The following is an 18929-nucleotide window of genomic DNA, read 5'->3' on the forward strand; positions in this document are numbered from 1 at the left end:
ATAATAATAATAATAATAATAATAATAATAATAATAATAATAATGATGATGATGATGATGTAACACTATTGCCCGGTAAGAAAATGGAGGTAATAATATGATTGTCTACATTTTCTTAGGTGTTATAACATTATATTTAAATAATTTATTTTTTCATATATACAACATATCATTATTGTAGTGATTTTTAAAGTAATATTACATTTTCATAATCTTAACTATGTGGTCCAATGGTACCCGGGTTGGACTTTCATTTGGAAAGTTCTGAGTTCGAGCCTCAGTGGAGGCATGTTTCAGTAGGTTGAAAAAGTATATGAACAGATACTACAATGTAATAGAGTTAGTAGCATTCAAAAAAATAAAATTTTTATTAACTTAAAGTGCAGTTAACCAATTCACCAGTAATTCATAAAAAAAAATAACTTACCTTTTTTTAAAAAAAAAAATAAAATAAAAAATCATGGAGCGGCTAATAGGGAGTGATAATTGTATGAGTGGCAAAAATATTTTTATATTTTTAGTCGGAAAAGTATTTGTACAAATATAAGTAATAAAATTCAAGATACAAGTCATTGATGAATGCATTATTATCAAGCAAGTAAATTCAACGATATAATTTTTTTTTATATAAAAATGAAGTAAAATACATATAATAATATAAAAAAGAACAAAATTTAAAGTGTCAATGGAACATATTTCACCAGCATAAATTTTATTCCATTTACGACTTATTTCTTAACAGAAAAATTACATAAAGTCGTAACTCATAAAGGGCTCCCATCAATATTTAATCCAACCATGGTGATCAAAGAGCATCACTCAATGGTGATTTTTACTCAATTTTTGTTGGTGCGGAAGAGAGAAAGTAAGAGAATGAATGGAAGAAGCCCTACAAGTACAAATTTTTATTGCGTCTCATAAAAATAATAATAAAAAAAAGAATAACAAATGTGCTGGTGTACGTTTCGCACGTCAACAACTCTTACTAGGCTTGTAAATGAATACTTCTTTTGTTTTCAATTTTCCTTCCTCTATCTCCTATTCTATCTAGCTTATTTGGCGAGTAAAATGTTTTTTTTTTTTCCATGTTGACAATGCTCTAAGTACAATATCTAGAATCAAAATCAAATATTAAAGTATCAATTATAAGTCTTGAGATATGGAGCGATTTTAAATAGAGTAAATACTCAAAATGGTCCCTCGACTATAGCTAAATTCACAAATTGGTCTTCGATTTTTAATTTCAACCAATTAAGTCCTTAACTTTGTAATTTTGACACGATTTGGTCCTCCATCTATTTGACCGTTTGTTGACCGTGATCGACGATCTCCAGAAGAACCTTCAGCTCTCATCGGAACACGTGGAGGCCTCTAGGATGACGTTGCACTGGTTTGGAAACACGTCGTCTTCTTCGCTCTGGTACGAACTCAACTACATTGAATCCAAAGGGAGGACGAAGAAAGGCGATCGGATTTGGTAGATTGCTTTCGGCAGTGGACTCAAATGTAACTGTGCGGTCTGGAAATGTAACTAGAACCTTAAAAAACCGACGATGGATCATGAAATTACATATATATGCTCAAAAATCACAGTCAACAAACGGTCAAATAGACAGAGGACCAAATTGTGTTAAAATTACAAAGTTAAGGACTTAATTGGTTGAAATTGAAAATCGAAGACCAATTTGTGAATTTAACTATAGTCGAGGGACCATTTTGAGTATTTACTCTTTTAAATATCCAAACCAACTATCTCACCCTTTTGAAGTATCTACACTTCAACGAAAAAATTAGTATGATGGATACTCTAGATTACACCTAAAACTATCTAGAATCTCAAGGGTCCAAAAGAAAATTATTCTAATCTAATTTTGTTGGTCAAATCAATCATTCATGGTATTGATTCATAGTATAATTACGATGAAGCCAGCTCAAATCCATCCAAGCCGACGCCGAGCCGCGTGACAGCAACAGAAATCATTAATCTCCTGTAAAGTTAGTTCCCTTGACCATTGACTGAATCTCGCCGTACCTTTTTCCCATATTACCCCCGCCCCGGCCCCACCTTCAACGTGCACACCACATGTCCCCTATATATACCCATCCCCCACAATCTCTCTCCTCATCTCTGTTCACACACTTCCCTCTTCTCTCTCTCTCTCACCAAATCCCTAAATTTTCTCTCTCTAAAGCAAAATATACTGTGCACGTTTCTCTCTCTAGTCTCTACAGTCCTCGCATATACGGTTATGGCGGAGAACAAGAAATATTTGTCAGGGGACCGGCGGCAGTCGAGCCGATTGCAGCGGAAAGCGCCGGCGTCGATCCAGATAAACCGCTCGACGGATTGGAATGTGGCCATACCGCTGCTATCGCCGCTGATTACGTCGCCGGATTCGAGCGATTTAACGGCGGCGATCAAGTCGTGTTCGAACTCGAGCAGTAAGAAGGACGAGAGCAGAGAGGCGGAGAAGCCGCAGACGGTGGTGTTTAAGAAGTGGCAACACCCGGCGGCGCCGTTCTCCTACGATCCGGCTCCGTTTCTTCAGTTCGTTTGTACAGGAAAAGCCGATAGATGATCTAGATCCAAACGCAGACGGTTATCTGAAATCTAAATTTTGTATTTCCTTTTTTTTTTTTTTTTCATTTTAATTTTTGATTGTAATTCTGACGGAATACACCTAATGTTCATAGTTTCCCAGTTCTACCCCTTTCGATTGAGAGGAATTACTAATTTCTATACAATTTACTAACCAAAAAAAAAATACTCCGTAAAAATTAACAAATAAAAATGACGTCATTTTCTCGTTTTACTTTTTTGGCCGCTGTCGCTTTCATTTGAAGTGTCCATATGTTGCTCGCATTGATTTTTGATTTTTGAATTTTCCGGTTTGAATAGCTATGCTTGGTGGACCCACTTCTGTAATTATTTCAATTTTCAACCAAAGATTTTTCTAGACCAATTCTTCTAACCAAACATTTTTGTGTTTAGTCTATTGTTTGTTTGATAATTGATACGCATATGTTGATTTTGTGTACAGAGTTAACATCAAGAATATACAGATTCAACTGCAGAATTCAAGTTGCGTAGTAATGGGTTGTAATTAGTTGTTGAAACCAAAGCAAGTGCCTAACATCACCATCACCCACATGCCCACATCCCATTCATAGCCAGCGCTCCGAGTGGGCGTTGGTATTGACAGGAACAAACAAGCCACACCTTCGTACCCACAAATTTTATTGAATTTACTATATTTTTTGGCTTTAATCCTGTTTGATAAAATAGTTAGTTTATCAGTTAAATTTGACTTGTTTGATTACTATTAGTTACTTCACTATTATTATTTTTGAGCCCGCATGGACAGCTAGGAAGAGTGACAGTTTGAAAAGAATAACTAGGGATCGAGTCTAAACTAAGCAAAAGTCTATTCTCTGTAGTTCAATTGAGTTACCATGATTTACAAGATTTGGCCCGGTGCGGAGCTTTCGAGGTGGGGACTCAATCTTTTGAGAAAAACTATGACTATTTTTGAATTCACTTTCACTTTGTTAAAAAGTCATTTTGAGTGTTTGATTAATTAGATTTTCAAAACGCTAAAATTCAAAATGATGCTCAAAGCAGTTTTTTAGATTAATTTTTTGAGAAACTTATTTTACATGTAATTAACAATCAGCTGTCAAACACCTTGTGTTCAAATGACATGTAGTGATCTCTCCCATATGGGAGGTAGGAGTGTTAGCGAACAGAGCTTTCGGCAAACTACTCGTGTTCGTGTTCGGTAAACGTTCGTTTATGTTCGTTTGTTAAGGTAAACGAACATTAACAAACAAAATTTAGAGCTCGGTTAATAAACGAACAGAGCTTGAACAGTTGTAAGCTCGTTTGCTAAGAGATCGTAAACAAGCTCGTTTATGTTCATTTAATAATGTTCGTGAACAAGCTCGTTTGTGTTCGTTTAATAATGTTCGCGAACATGTTCACAAACATATATATTATATTATATTATATTATATTAGTTTTGTAGTTGTGTTGTTTGTTTGACTATTGTTCGTGAACGTAGATTATTTATTATTCACGAACGAATTGTGATCATGAACATGTGCAGATGTTTGTTTATTAAGTGCTCATGAACGTAAATGAATATGTTCGTGAACGTGCTTGTTAATGAACACGTTTGTGAACGTGTTTGTTAACGTTAACGAACACGTTTGCGAACATGTTCACGAACGTTAACAAACACGTTCGTGAACATGTTCGTTAACGTTAACGAACACGTTCGTGAACGTGTTCGCGAACGTTAACGAACACTTAACAAACGAACACGAACACGAACACTCCAAATTCCTTAACAAACGAACACGAACAACCTCCGTTCGTTTATGTTCGGTTCGTTAACAGCCCTAATGGGAGGTCATGAGATCGAGCCATAGTGGAGGTGTTGTTGACTCTGTGGGCTTCATTTGGTTGAGAAAGTATGTTTGAATAGATACTACCTAATAGTGAGCACAAAAAACAAATAGCTATTAGCTAATTTCCCAAATATTTTTCTACAATCATCTAATGCTATCAACTAGTCAAACTTTCTAACTCAATTAGTTAACAATTATTTATCAAACACTTTTGTGTAGAGTGATAGGAATAGTCTTAATTATCTCATCCGATTGCTAAAATTTTCAATTGTTTGAAGCGGTAAGAGGTGAAGTGATGGACTAAACCCTAAACTTGTGAAAGTAGAAATCGATATAATTCATTGATGTGATAAAAAGAAAGATGGGTAGTTTAGCAAGTGTCCAAGTGATGGAGACAAGTGTAACGTGATACTGTCGTCTAAGGAGTGTTGTTGGAGCATCTTAAGTCATTTCCATTACTGTTTCATTCAAAAAGGATTTCTCAAAGGGATCTGGACCAACAACCTTTTTACGAATCAAAAGGCACATTAGTTAGGGTAATCCCAATTTGTTCCAGCAATTACTTTAATAATTACAATGTTTTAAGTTTGATACTTAATGAAAGTGACATATTGATTTTATTGGTTCGAATCGATTAATTATGTGTAACTTAGATTGGTTTACTTCATTGTGATCCTATGGCAGCTAGGGTCACAGGATGTGAGTTTCTCTTCTTACGGTCCTTTGCTGAATAAGTTACAAGACAGAATTTACTCAGTACATTGTAATAAACGAGGATCAATTTGAATTATTAGAGAAGGTAAAACACCGACGCAGAATATATTTAATTATCAATCCTTTTCTTTTTCATTGCTTATAGACAAAATCTAGAATTAGATTTTCATTATTTGTAATTACAATTTAACTGAATTCATCAAATATGTTACTTGTATCAATTTTTTCTGGGTACGGCATAACTTATAATTTCACGTGTTAATATTATCCATTTTATTAACTACTTGTGAACTTCAAAATAAATTAATCAAAACTAATTATGTATATCATATAACACAAAATTTAATATACAAATTTTAATACAAATAACATTACTTTTCATATTTATCAAATGGAATGTAAGCTTAATATATTAATTTACAGATCAAATAAAAAGTCAAATTCCTGTATTTGAGGTTACAATTAGTCGACAACATTGAATTTGTTATATTTTAGGTTAATAAAAAAATATTAATCAGAAGAATCGTTTGGGAATGATGCCAAATGCTTCTTTTTTCATTTGGTTAAATATTATATTGTGGTTAATTTGAATTTTTTTGTCGAATTTCATTCAATTAAGGAAGCTTTCATATTGTTTGAGAGTCACAGAGGCGTCAACTGGGCACAATTTGCTTAATTATATACATACACATACTTTTTTTTTTTCGATGGTCTAATTATACAAACTCTTTCACACACACACATATATATATATGCCAAGCACCTTATACTCAGATGGCATGTAATGACCTATGGGCGCGTTCAAGTGAGAACTAAGAACCAATCACAGGTAACATGTATTAAAATTTAAAAGTGCAACCATTTTGACTAAATAGTGCATGTAATTTTACCGTTTGAACTTTAATTTAGTGTATCTAATGATAACGTCTTTTACAGTAGTGCACTTAATGATAATGTTTGATACAGCTAATGATCATGTTAGATGCACTTAATATTGATGCTCATCTGAACACTTGATTTTCACCTTAGCCGTCTCATATATATATATATATATATATATATATATATATATATATATATATATATATATATATATATATATATATATAAAGAAAGTGGAAATAATATTGGTAACTACAGAGCTAAGCAAGAAGAATTGAATAGCCACCGTCCATTGGTACAACGACGACTACTTTACGAAAAGGAACGGTCTCAAAAGGGCAAAAGCATAAATATGCAAAAATATGAATCCTATATATATATATTATACTCCATACGTTAAATTTAATAAAATGTTCCATCTTTGACCCCCATATATTCTTAACAAGATTCCTAGACTCAACTCCCATCCTTTAGACTTTAGTTCTTTACCTCTCCTAGCCTCTCAAATTTTAATTTATTTTTGGAGTCACAAAAAGGTTATTTATAGAATTAATTAGATGTTATGTCATATATTATATATATATATATATATATATATATATATATATATATATATATATATATATATATAACATCAACTTAAGATAAACGTGAATTTGGACAATATCTAATCAAATTAGTCAAACAATTGAACTTGATAATTATAAAGTTTCAAATTCAATTCTGATTTATTGTTCTTTTTGGTTTGAGTCGATTAATTATGTGCAATTTAAACTGACTTGAATTATTTTTTTTGTGATTTTTTACTGATTCCGGTCACAAGACCAAAGTTCACTCGAGAAATAATTTTAGTTGGTGGTTCCAGTCTTCTGTAAATTAAGAGATAAGCGTGGATTACCTAACCGTGACTAGCAGTTATGAAATTTTATTGCTGTTTTAATTATTTTCTACTACTTAGCTTACCGTTTGGGCTAGCTAACATGTGAAAAGTCTTGTATGTGCTCCAAAGTCCAATAATTAGTGCTAACTAATCTTCCATGCATCACTTCATATTCAAAATTTCTATACTTCAAAATATATATATATGTAAAACTTTCTTTATACGGAGTACCATTTAGGACAAAAATGAGGAAAATAACATCACTTCCAAAAAAATTAGTATCATTTACGTACCCTAAAGCACATGAATTTAAATAAACTAACATATGCAATGACATATTTTGTATATATGTAGAAGTTTTTAATTTCCTACATTATTTTGGGAAAAACTCGTATCATTTTGGAGGAATTTATCTGCATTGTTTTGGCCTAAATACATATGCATATAGACATATAGTCATTGAAAATGCTGAAATCGTATTGTTTTGGGATAATATATACACACAGTCTTTTACTTGTATTATTTTAGATAAAATATGCATGACCTAAACATGCATTGTTTCAATCGAAATTCATATTATTTGGCCTAAATAAGTATGAAAATATTAATATACGTGTTGGTTTTACTAAAGTGATGCATGTTTACCCTTAAACGACGTTATTTTATCATAAAGTGAGATTTTTACCTAATAATGATATGTGTAAGTTCTACATATTTATAAAAATGTCTTTATTCTTTTAAAGTATAGATCTCCACTACTGAAAATTATAGAATTTCCGACCATCTGAAAGTGATCTTGAATCAAATTGATACCAAAAAGTGGTCGGAAATAGCAACACAGGTTTTTTCGGATACCAAAAGTGGTCGGAACAAGGCTTTCGACTTGATTTAAGATCACTTTCAGGTGGTCGGAAATTTCATAATTTTCAGTAGTGCTCGTCCATTTGTCATGTGTTATATATAATGGATTGATGAAATTTAATAAATGTTTAAGCACTACTGAAACAAAAATAATCTAGCATCGATTATATAATCAATACTAAAGGTGTTCATGACCACCAAAAAATATCAGTTAAAACCATTGCTAAATAATATTTCGATAGTTTGAAATATTAATGTTAGATGTGACGATCTTTGTCTCTATCTAGCGTTTATTATAATCTTTTTTTTTTTTTTTTTTTTTTTTTTTTTTTTTTTTTTTTGGTGAAGAGCTGTACGTTTTCTAAAAGATTATGGACGAAAAAGTGGACTTGGAAGATGTTGATTATCCAGAAGTAATGAAAGGGCAAAGAAAAAGTTTGAATAGCTACTTCTAAACTACTTCCAGAGCAAAATTATTATGCTTTGTAGTGTATACTGTTGTGCTTTTCAAGAGATAAATTTGTGCGTTCATAATTTGAACAACATGAAAAGACAATAATAAATCAGAAGTGTTATTTATTGTGTGCCTTCATGGCATCCTGTAGATTAGAAACGCTATTTATTTTTAAAGTCGTTTATTTGGACAGATCAAATGTTCAGATTTCTCCTCATGCCTGAAATGGACTATATATATATATATATATATATATATATATATATATATATATATATATATATTATTCACGTTTTGCAGAAGGTTGATTTTAATTTGTCTACTAATTGATGATCGATTATTCACAAAGAACAAATTATAATGTCAGCAATATAATATTATTGCTGCTGCTTGTGATGGCGTTCACACCGGAAACCTAATGCATCAAATCAACGCGTCATCAATTCAAACATAATTGTATATATACATCGTACTAACTAACATACATCGTAATTTCAAATAACAAAAAACAAAAAACTAACATACATCATATTGTCAACACGTGAATCGAATGAAAACGTGGCTGAATACTATTATACTAATAAATTCAACATCATTTATGCCTATTATATTGTTTGAGTTTGCTCTTCTCCTCCTCCTTATTTTTTTGTTGTTGTTGTTGTTGTTGTAATATTAACAAGAATTACATTATCCTGTCAATTTCTTATTGAAAAAACAATCAAATAGGCTTTATAACTTTATACAAAAGTCCAATTAGACGGGTGAACTTTTAAACACTCCAACTTATTAAAATAGGTCCAATTTACCGGCCTTCAAAAAAAGTCCAATTTACCGGTAACCGACAAGTTACTAGTATATAGACTGTCGTTGAGCGCCACTCCTTGTTTTTTATCGCCGTTGTTGATAAGAAAAAATCGCCAACCGACAAACGGTTATAACATGTCACTTAGATGGAATGGCAAATGGTAATATCCATAATAATATAGGGAGAGAGAGAATGGATTATAGTGTGCCTAGAATATAGAGTCCTAATACGTCCTTCAAGCTTAAGGTTCTCTAGAGAGAACATTGAGCTTGCATGTCCCTTAGATTATTTATCCTTGCTGTGGTTGGTGACTTGGTGAAGATGCATGCCAATTGGTCTTTTTGTAGAGATGTAGTTTCATTGTAGTTCCTTTGATGCTACTTTGTCACGAACACAATAAAAGAATTCTGACGAACCAAATTTTCGACCGCAGGATCGGCTACAATAATGAAGCACTAATCCGGAGCGCAGCTACAACAGAACACTCATTTAGAGCGTAGCTACAACGGAATACTCATTCAGAGCTTTAATAAATGAAGCCGGACACAGAAACGTGCCTTCAACGTATACGTATCCACTAAGATTTTGACCATATAGAAAGGGAACAAGTTGAGTATTCCATAACAGAAAGTTTGAGGAAATATGTTTAATGGAGATAAAGTGATGGACTATTTGTAAGTATTTATTGGGGCTGTGATTGGATGATGCAAGAAGTTAATGTGGTGTCACCGGCCAACGGCGGCGTGGCGGCATGGGGTAAGTGACGGTAGCGGTGGGTTTTTTTGGTAGGGTTTGTAGTCATGGATCCTTTAGTCTACCATACCAAATTTGAATAGTTCTGAGAATAATTTTGTTATTGATCAATTCATAATGATATAAAGTATGTATTTATAAAGATACAAAGAGTTCCAGTTAGAATCTAAAAACATAATAAGTGTGAATGAAAGTTATACCCCTGATTTATATCCGTTTTTTCCGTTAAGTTTTTTTTTTTTTTTTTTTTTTTTTTTTTGTACATTATGCTATAAAGGTTGTACATTAAAATATTTTGGACAAACATACCCCTACCTTTATAACTTCCGTTATCTTTTCCACTATTGTTACCATGCACATGCATCCACCATATATTTTCTTATCTTCTTCATTAATAATAATATATACAAATTAAATATTTGAGTTATATGTTAATTATTACATAAATATAAATATCAAATTTATAAAAATGATTCACATTATTATTATTATTATTTAGAATAATTTAAATATCTAAAATCTAAATAAATTTAAAATTTTAATATAATGTATTAATATTGGACACCTTGCGCATAAAAAATACAAGTAGGAATGATAAATGGTAATATTTCCTATAATATACAAAGATGAAGAGTGAATTCTAATGTACTTAGAATATAGAGTCCTAATATACTGGATACAAGAAGCATCATTGTAGTATAAATAAACTCCAACCCTAGTATTTAATGTTAAATAATTAAAAATTAAATTATATGCTTAAATTGAAAAATTATTTGTAGTAGAAGTTGTAAGCCCAGTAGCAAGAAGGGCTTGAAAAATGAGAAATTAATAAATAAAAATTATTGGCCCTGCCCAATCACTCCAAAATCCAAATCACCAATAACCATGAGTCCGATCCAATATTATTATCATATACGGAGTATATATATATATATATATATATATATATATATATATATATATATATATATATATATATATATATATATATATATATATATATATATATATTTTTTTTTTTTTTTTTTATTAAAGAAAAAGGAGTCAAGTTTTCTTTGGCAAATTAAAGGTACAATGAAAAAGTAAGGAGGACGGCGTTCTCGAAGGAAGCAAAAGAATACATATAATCATCATATCAATTCCTCACCTAAAAAGTCATTTTTTGAGATTAATCATTTTAATTCAGGGATCAATCTCAACTCCATCTGCATCTTTGCCTTTGTTATCTATTCCTTTACCTTCTTCTTCACAAATGGTTACAAACTAACTTATATAATTATGTACATTACAAGTATGAATTTTGTATCTCATTTTTTCAATTCAGCTGCGTCCATAATGATGTGCTATACATGTTGTAATTTTTTGTGTTTTGTGTTATAAAATTATATACCTTACGAGTATTAATTCTATACCTCGTTGTTTCAATCCATGATTCATAATACTATGCGGACCCTAGTCCATAATATAAATTGCCCGTCATCAATTGTTATGCCGTGGAACCGTGTCCACCTTGCAAGGTGGACACGGTTCTATGTGTTCATAATTACTAAACTCTGTGTTCATAATTATAAAATTTTATGTTCGTAATTTTTGATCTTCATATTCAAATTATTGAACTCTATATTCACTATTACAAAACTCTATATTCACAATTATGTATTGATTGGGCTCACGAAACTTATAATTTGGACTTACTAGGCTGTCCACCCTGGTTATTTATCAGGAATAAAATTTAATACTAATTATGTATATTCTTCTACGCCAAACACCTTGTGTTCAAATGGCACGTCTATGGCTCTCCTTAAGAAATGTCATAAGATCAAACCCTGGTGGTGGGGTATTAACTCTTTGGATTGCAATAGTTAGAGAAAGTATAAAACATATACTACTACCTTATAATAATAGAGTTAATAGTATTAAAAAAAATTGTATATTTTCCTCTGGATACAATAAATACACAATATATATAATCATAACAAATAAATCTACACAAAATGTCTCACTTAAAATTGATCCTCATCATCATCATGTCTACCCATAAGTCTACCACTTGGAATGACATGCATCCAAAATATAGGACCACATTGTACTCTATCTAGACATGGAAAGTCAGGGAGAGCTCTTTCAAAAGACAATTAAGTACACCAACTTTAAATCAAACCAAATACTAATTAAGAAAATCCAAAAGTAGTAACTACATAGATTGTTTGTTGATACGGTTGTGTGACAAAGTTGTTACCTAACTCAAGACTTTTTTTTTTTTCCCAATCTAAAGTTAATGCCCTAATGTACCAGAAACCACCCATAAAAGCAGCCTGAATTCTAAGCAACAACAAAAGAACAAAAAGCCCATCTCCATGACATTGACATTCCTTACCATTTTTTTTATTTTTAACCTCAAAAATTGTTTATTAAAGTGTTAATGACACATGTGGGGCAAATGCAACGACAGCCTTAACATATTCTCCATCTAAAGTGGAGATTCCAATCAACAAAACTTGCATGCATATGGAGGGAAACTAGTTAAAATTCCAACCACTATTCTCATAATTTTCTAAATGAAATTAATATAGAATATATAAAAGGAAATAGTAAAGAAAACTTATATTGCAGTACAGCTAGATATATATACCCAACATGCAATTAATTAAGTTTTCATATAATATAATTATTATCAAAAGATAATAAAAGGCAAAACCTTTAATTTGTTTATTGCATGCTTTGCATGATCCTATCCATCATAAATTTCTTTTGGTTTAACGAGATTCATGCCGAGATAATAAAAAGTCCCTGAGGTCTTGTACAAATTTTAACCCTAATTAAAAATACCTGAATTTTTGACTATTCAAAAGTGGTTAAAAATCGAAAGTTTTTCGGTCTAAAATGGGTGTTCCCACTACTTTTGGCATATGCAAAAGTCTTTATCGCTAATTTCAACCACCGAGCAAAGTAGTTAGAGTTTTCGACCACTTTTTAGGCGATTAGAAAAGTGGTCAGAATTTTACATTTTTCTAGCATTTAACTCCCAACCATGCACATTTTAAAGCTATTTAAGTCCTCTCACTCGAGTCAACGCCATTTGATCTCTAACATTTGAATCGAGATCATTTGTGTTCGATCGGGTGCCTATTATAGTATCTATAACCATATATATTATTTGTACTAGCTCCACAAATGAGTTATTTAACATCACTAGTAAACTGAACCCACAATTACATGATTAGGTGAATGAGCTAGCAAGTTGGGCAGGTTTTCCGATATTGTCATTGAGTCATTGTCTTGATCCTTATTCTATGTAGTTGCATGAATTTTTTCATCTTGACATATAGTTTTGTCTTTGTTAAGAAACACAGATGCCACCAACTCCCACTACATATTACTTTTTTGACAAATCTATACACAACTTATCCTTTTTCCTTGTAATTAAATCCACAAATTTCAAATCCAAACCCACAATCCCAACCAAAGACTGGAGCTTTGATAGAGATGTTAAGGTCTACCCTATAGTATCTTGTTATTTTCTTCTTTTCATATCTTTGTTAGTTGTGTTATCTTCACATTCAAAACATTTGATTTTCCTTCTCTAGTACAGTTAAGTGTTGGTCAATTCAGAACATTATAGATGATCACATCTGCACCCCCCCCCCCCCCACCCCCTAATGACTTCCTAAAACAAAACTAATAGTAGTTAGTACTAGCCCAAGCATATCTCAATTGATTGGTCAATCTAAATAAAGCTAATAACTTGTTTCATTGGCAACAGCAGTTTGCATTTTGAAACCCCTCAACGATCGAGAGTTGCAGTATGAATTTATTATGTTGTGAGCATCAGTAAACAAGCACTTTGAAGAACTTTAAACAGCTGAAGTACATTCTGCAATTTACTATTCTGTCAAGACTCTGGGAGCGGCAAGTGGGACCCTCGGGTTTTGAGCGCAAACCCTACGATATGTATTAGTCATTGGTGTTAGGCAAGAGACAGATGAGTTTTGGTTGGACCAGTTTATTTAATGTTAAGCCTTCTAAGTAGATCAGAGCCAATTGCAAGACTTGTTGAAAAGACTATTGTAGTACAAGGATTAAGGTTAGCCATGACTAAGGACATTTAATGCAGAAAAAACAAATGTGATGTATGTATGTCTAATTAGGTTGATGTTAAGGTTCTATCATCCTTCAGAAAATTGAAAGAATTTTCCTGGAAAGTAAAAAACCAAAAGTTATACGCAATGGCAACATGAAAGGCATTATGGGCAATGCTATTTTCTCCCAATATTTTGCATTATTTTCTTTAAATAATATGATTTCATTTAATTAATTCATAGTATAAATTCATAAGTAACCAATGCTATAACACTTATTATAAAAATTATTTTCAATCTTACTACTACTAGACAACTTTTTCATTTAGTCTTAAAATATTAATTTTTTGTCACTCACGTTTAGTATATTACTATCGTTTTCAGCCACTTTCAATTTTTATCAGACGTTTTGAAAAAAAGAATCGTAATGTGTCCTATTTCTAGTTTTGAACCATACCAACTTGAAAACTTCAATGCTTTTGGAGAGGAATGTATGATTTTGAATTAAAATGTGATGACTCCTATTTGTTTCTATAAGACATTTAATTTGATCGAAAAAACTGAATCTAACCCAAGAAAGAAGAAAGAAAGACTTGCATTAAATGTGATATAAAAGAATAGAAGTAGAGGTAGAAGTCTCTTTTTTGTTGTACTGACTCTATTAGATTGTAATATATGTTCATATATACTTTACACCACCTCCACTGCTCGATCTCATGACCTCCCGTATGGGAGAGTCACTTAACAGGTAGAAGTGACTTAAGATTAAATAAAAATTTAATCTTCAGACCAACTGTCCTACCCAAAAGATTTGGTGCCTACAATTCAACCAAAAATTGATCACGGTGTTCGACAGTAGAAATCTTTAGTACACAAAATAAAAAAGATTAAATAAAAATTTGACTAATTCCACAAATTCCCCCTTCCCAACGGCACCACTCCCAAATCATCTCTAAACTGCCATTACCTTTTTCAAAGAAATGATTACAAGGAAAATCACATACAAAAAGCTCCCCCCCTCCCCACACACAGGTCCCAACTGTACTTTGAGTAAATCAACAACACTCTCCCTTGTTTTCCCTCCATCTTTTCTTTCTCTGTTGTTGAAGTCTTGAAAGTTAAAACCATCAATTACACCTTCGCACCCTCTCCTTCCCTGTTCAATGCGCTCTCACTTATCACTCTCCCCACTTTCACACCATGCGCAATCCCCTCTTATCTCCGTTGCGCCCACTTTCCTCAGCACAAAATCATTGAATAAGAAATACCCAAAGATCAAGATTTCTTTTTTCTAAGGAATACCCATCTCCCCTCTCTGCTTCCCCATCGCAAAGCACCAATTTTCTTGGATTTTCTTGATTCAATGTGTCTGGGCGGATTCTGAAGCTCCAATTCTGTGGAAATGGTGGCGGAGCCTTGGCTGTTGAGGATGGGAAATCAGGTAAGCACCAATGTTAAGCACGCTTTACTTCTGGAAAATTCGAAAAAGAGTGATGCTTTGCGAGGAAAAAAAGAGTTCATAGGGATACTTTCTTTTGAAGTGGCTAATATAATGTCTATGATTATTCACCTGCACAAATCTTTGACTGACCACGAGATAGTTAAGCTCAAGAATGAGATCTTGAGCTCTGTAGGGATAAGAACCCTTGTGTCTGATGATGAAACTAAGATTTTGCAGCTAGCCCTTGTTGAGAAACTTGATGATTTGAATAGGGTTGCTAGTGTGGTGTCTAGGTTGGGGAGGAAATGCACAATCCCAGCATTGCAGGGTTTTGAGCATGTGTATGGGGATATTACTGCTGGGGTGATTGATGTGAAGGAATTGGAGTTTTTGGTTAAGGATATGGAGGGGATGGTAAGGAAAATGGAGAGATATGTGAGTTCCACTTCGAGATTGTATAGCGAGATGGAGGCGATGAGTGAATTGGAAGTGGCTACGAAGAAGTTTCGACAGAATCAGCACGAGGAGACTTGGAAAGCGTACGAGCAAAAGTTGGCGTGGCAGAAGCAAGATGTGAGGCATTTGAAGGATGTTTCGCTTTGGAATCAGACTCACGATAAGGTCGTGGAATTGCTGGCTAGGACTGTGGTTACAGTTTATGCGAGGATTAGTGCTGTTACTGATGATATAATTGCAAAAACCAGTTCGAGTGGTTTGGAACGCTCGAGTGGGGATTCAATAAAACGAGTTCTTAGCAAGAAGAACACGAGCTTCCATCCCAAGAATGGGTTGCAAAAGAGCCAATGTGGCTTATTTTGTTCGAAAGATTTCAATTTTGCTTGTGGAGTTGGACTCATGGAGTGTCTAAGTTTGAGTTCCGCTTCAAACGATAATAATGCTGGTAGTGATGATAGAAGCAGTCAGGTCTCGGGATGTAGTAGTGTTGCGAGTGGAGCAAGGAAAGAACGATGGAATTTCTCGAGTGCCTATAGTAGCGGTGGAGACCCGAGGATGGCCAAGGGTAGTACGGGGAACAATGCAAGATTTGGTCCCAAAAGACGAGTAATGTTGTATGCTCTTCCTTCAACCGTTGGAGGTTCTGCTCTTTCCTTGCATTACGCAAATGTCATAATCGTCCTAGAGAAGCTGCTTCGATACCCACACCTAATTGGCGACGAAGCCAGGGATGATTTATATCAGATGTTACCAGAAAGCCTAAGAAAGAACTTAAAGACTACTTTGAAGTCTTACACGAAAAGTTTGGAGATATACGATGCACCTCTTGCACAAGAATGGAAAGAAAGGCTCGAAGAGATCCTAAAGTGGCTCGCCCCGATGGCACATAACATGATCAGGTGGCAAAGCGAGCGTAACTTTGAGCAGCATCAGATTGTCAAGAGAACGAACGTTCTCTTGCTCCAAACGTTGTATTTTGGCGACCGTGAAAGGACAGAGGCTATCGTCTGTGAACTGCTCGTGGGACTAAATTATATTTGTCGCTATGAGCAGCAGCAGAACGCTTTGATGGACTGTGCGAGCAGCTTCGATTTTGAAGACTACATGGAATGGCAATTGCAGCTCGGGGCATCTTTTCAGGCTGGATGACGTTTTCGAGAATTGGATGCCTATATCGGTAAGTTAGATGATAGCGTTAAATGTTACTTGTATATAATTGTTATGCACAAGATAGTATAGTTTCATATGTATTGACCATTTGATTGTCCAGAAAGAAGAAGGGAAATCGTAGTGTTATATTTATTGATTTCTTTCGGTTATGAAGTGTGTACCGTTCTAAAGAAATGCATAATATCTTCGCAAGGACTTGCGTAGTGCGTTTCTTTGTTTTTGGCGAGCATTCAGTAGTCACATTGAGTTTCAACTAATATATATATAGTCGAGTTGAGCTGCTGACCGGTTCTATTCTCTCGTCCTAACACCCGTTGTTTTATTCGTAATGTCTGATCGCTTTACTCACGAGAATTGGACTGTTTTCACTTAAGATATTATGGTGTTGGTGTGGTGAGACAAGACTAATGCAGAGTGGTATGTACTTGATGTTTAGTGAAATGTCACTTGGTAAAGTATGTTGTTTTGTACTTGGAATTACTTTTTGTGTTCTTCACATTGTAGATATCATTGTACTTCTCACAATGTAATGTTGTCCACAAGATCCCCAAAAGGACAACCTATCTAGGAGAGAATTGGCACTTTTGCTAAGAGCATCTTCACTAGTTTATCTCCGGTGCAATTTTTGAGGAGTTTTTGTAAGTGTGATTAGGAAAGAGATAAAAATGTGGGTGAAAGGAAAAAGAAAAACTAAAGCATATTCTGACATTTAAAAAAAAAAACAGTAAAACAAAAGTCAGAGTGGCTGCCAGCTAACGGGCGCGACGTGCACCTAACGCGCATTAGCCAGCTGTTCTTTTTTTTTTTTTTTTTCCTGCCATAAACTTCGTTGTTGCAAAGGAATTATTTTGCTTTGAATCACTGCCTCCCATCAATTATTATCCCCAACACTATTCCAAAAACTGAGAAATAACCGCTGGTAGTGATGCTCTAAGAGAAAACACCTCACACTTGCACTCAAGTGATACGAGTTGAAAACTAACTCCATCTGTCTCATTTTATCTGTTCTACTTATTATTCATTTGGTCAAACCAACTTTTTCTTCTTTGCTTATTACAAATGAGTAAGTTTATCCCGTACATCCTCTTAGATAGTAGTTATGTGTTTTTCTCGTCATCCATTTTTTTTTAATGGAAACCTTGAATAAGGAGGATTCCTCCTTTGCAAACACCTATCTAAATGTAAAAGTATGAATTCTATGAACATCCATTATAATAAAAGAGGTGAAAATAGGAAATTCAAGGATACGAGGATTCATACATTTGAGTCTCTACTAACTCCCTAATTAGCCATGGCATCTACTGCCTAGATCATTTCATGATAAGTTGATAACAATGTTGAAGAGGATAGCTTTTACTAGCCAATAATGCATGGATCTCCTCTTACAAGTTCTCTAAACTTTTAAAACATTAGAAATGTCTTTGTTATACCAATCTCACAAGTCATAAGTTACTTTTCTTAAGTAAAAGCCTTATTTGGTAAACAACAAATTCATCAAAAATTTTGACAAATCTATCACTTTTAACGTTTTGACTTGCCAAATTTTTTTTTTTTTGGTAAACAATAGTTTGGAACAACGGATTTGTTCCCAACCACTCTACATTTTATCGTGTTTGGATTCTCCAAAATGTCTCTCACACGAAATTATAATATATATATATATATATATATATATATATATATATATATATATATTTATTTATTTAAATACATCTTCAGAAAGGAGTCTTAGGCTCCACTCTATTTCCCATCTGATGTGGGATCATGGACATGCATTTAATCTTTGGAAGAGGGACATTGAGCTCGTCTTTCCCTTGAGTTTTTGATATGAGATTATTTTGATCCCACATCATGTACAAAGGGGAGCCATGCTATCACTCCCCTTTGTCTTGTTTTTATTTTTATTTTTATTTTTTGGTATTATTGTGATTATTATCATTCCTTTTGTCTTGTTATTATTATTCTAATTATTATTTTTATTATAAATTTTATTTTATTATTACATAATATAATATGAATGCTCT

At 33.2% G+C, this 18929-nt stretch overlaps 1 protein-coding gene and 1 long non-coding RNA gene across 2 annotated transcripts; both read left to right on the plus strand.

Annotated features, from left to right (window-relative positions):
• The first annotated feature begins 2110 nt into the window (after positions 1-2110).
• LOC109185934 (uncharacterized protein At4g14450, chloroplastic-like) lies at positions 2111-2734 on the plus strand. The gene has a single exon (XM_019335924.1). It carries the CDS (start codon positions 2250-2252, stop codon positions 2577-2579), a length of 330 nt encoding a protein of 109 aa, XP_019191469.1. The 5' UTR covers positions 2111-2249; the 3' UTR covers positions 2580-2734.
• An 802-nt stretch (positions 2735-3536) lies between these two features.
• LOC109185935 lies at positions 3537-17098 on the plus strand. The gene is made up of 3 exons (XR_002055068.1): positions 3537-3548; positions 10386-10392; positions 16922-17098. It is a non-coding gene; the product is annotated as an uncharacterized LOC109185935 (long non-coding RNA).
• The last annotated feature ends 1831 nt before the right edge of the window (positions 17099-18929 follow it).

Source organism: Ipomoea nil, unplaced genomic scaffold, assembly GCF_001879475.1.
Source record: "Ipomoea nil cultivar Tokyo-kokei standard unplaced genomic scaffold, Asagao_1.1 scaffold1361, whole genome shotgun sequence".
In the NCBI taxonomy this organism is placed as follows: domain Eukaryota; kingdom Viridiplantae; phylum Streptophyta; class Magnoliopsida; order Solanales; family Convolvulaceae; genus Ipomoea; species Ipomoea nil.

What these genes read in the sequence shown, in the direction of transcription:
- LOC109185934 (XM_019335924.1), top strand. Translation starts at nt 2,250, where the DNA reads ATGGCGGAGAACAAGAAATATTTGTCAGGGGACCGGCGGCAGTCGAGC.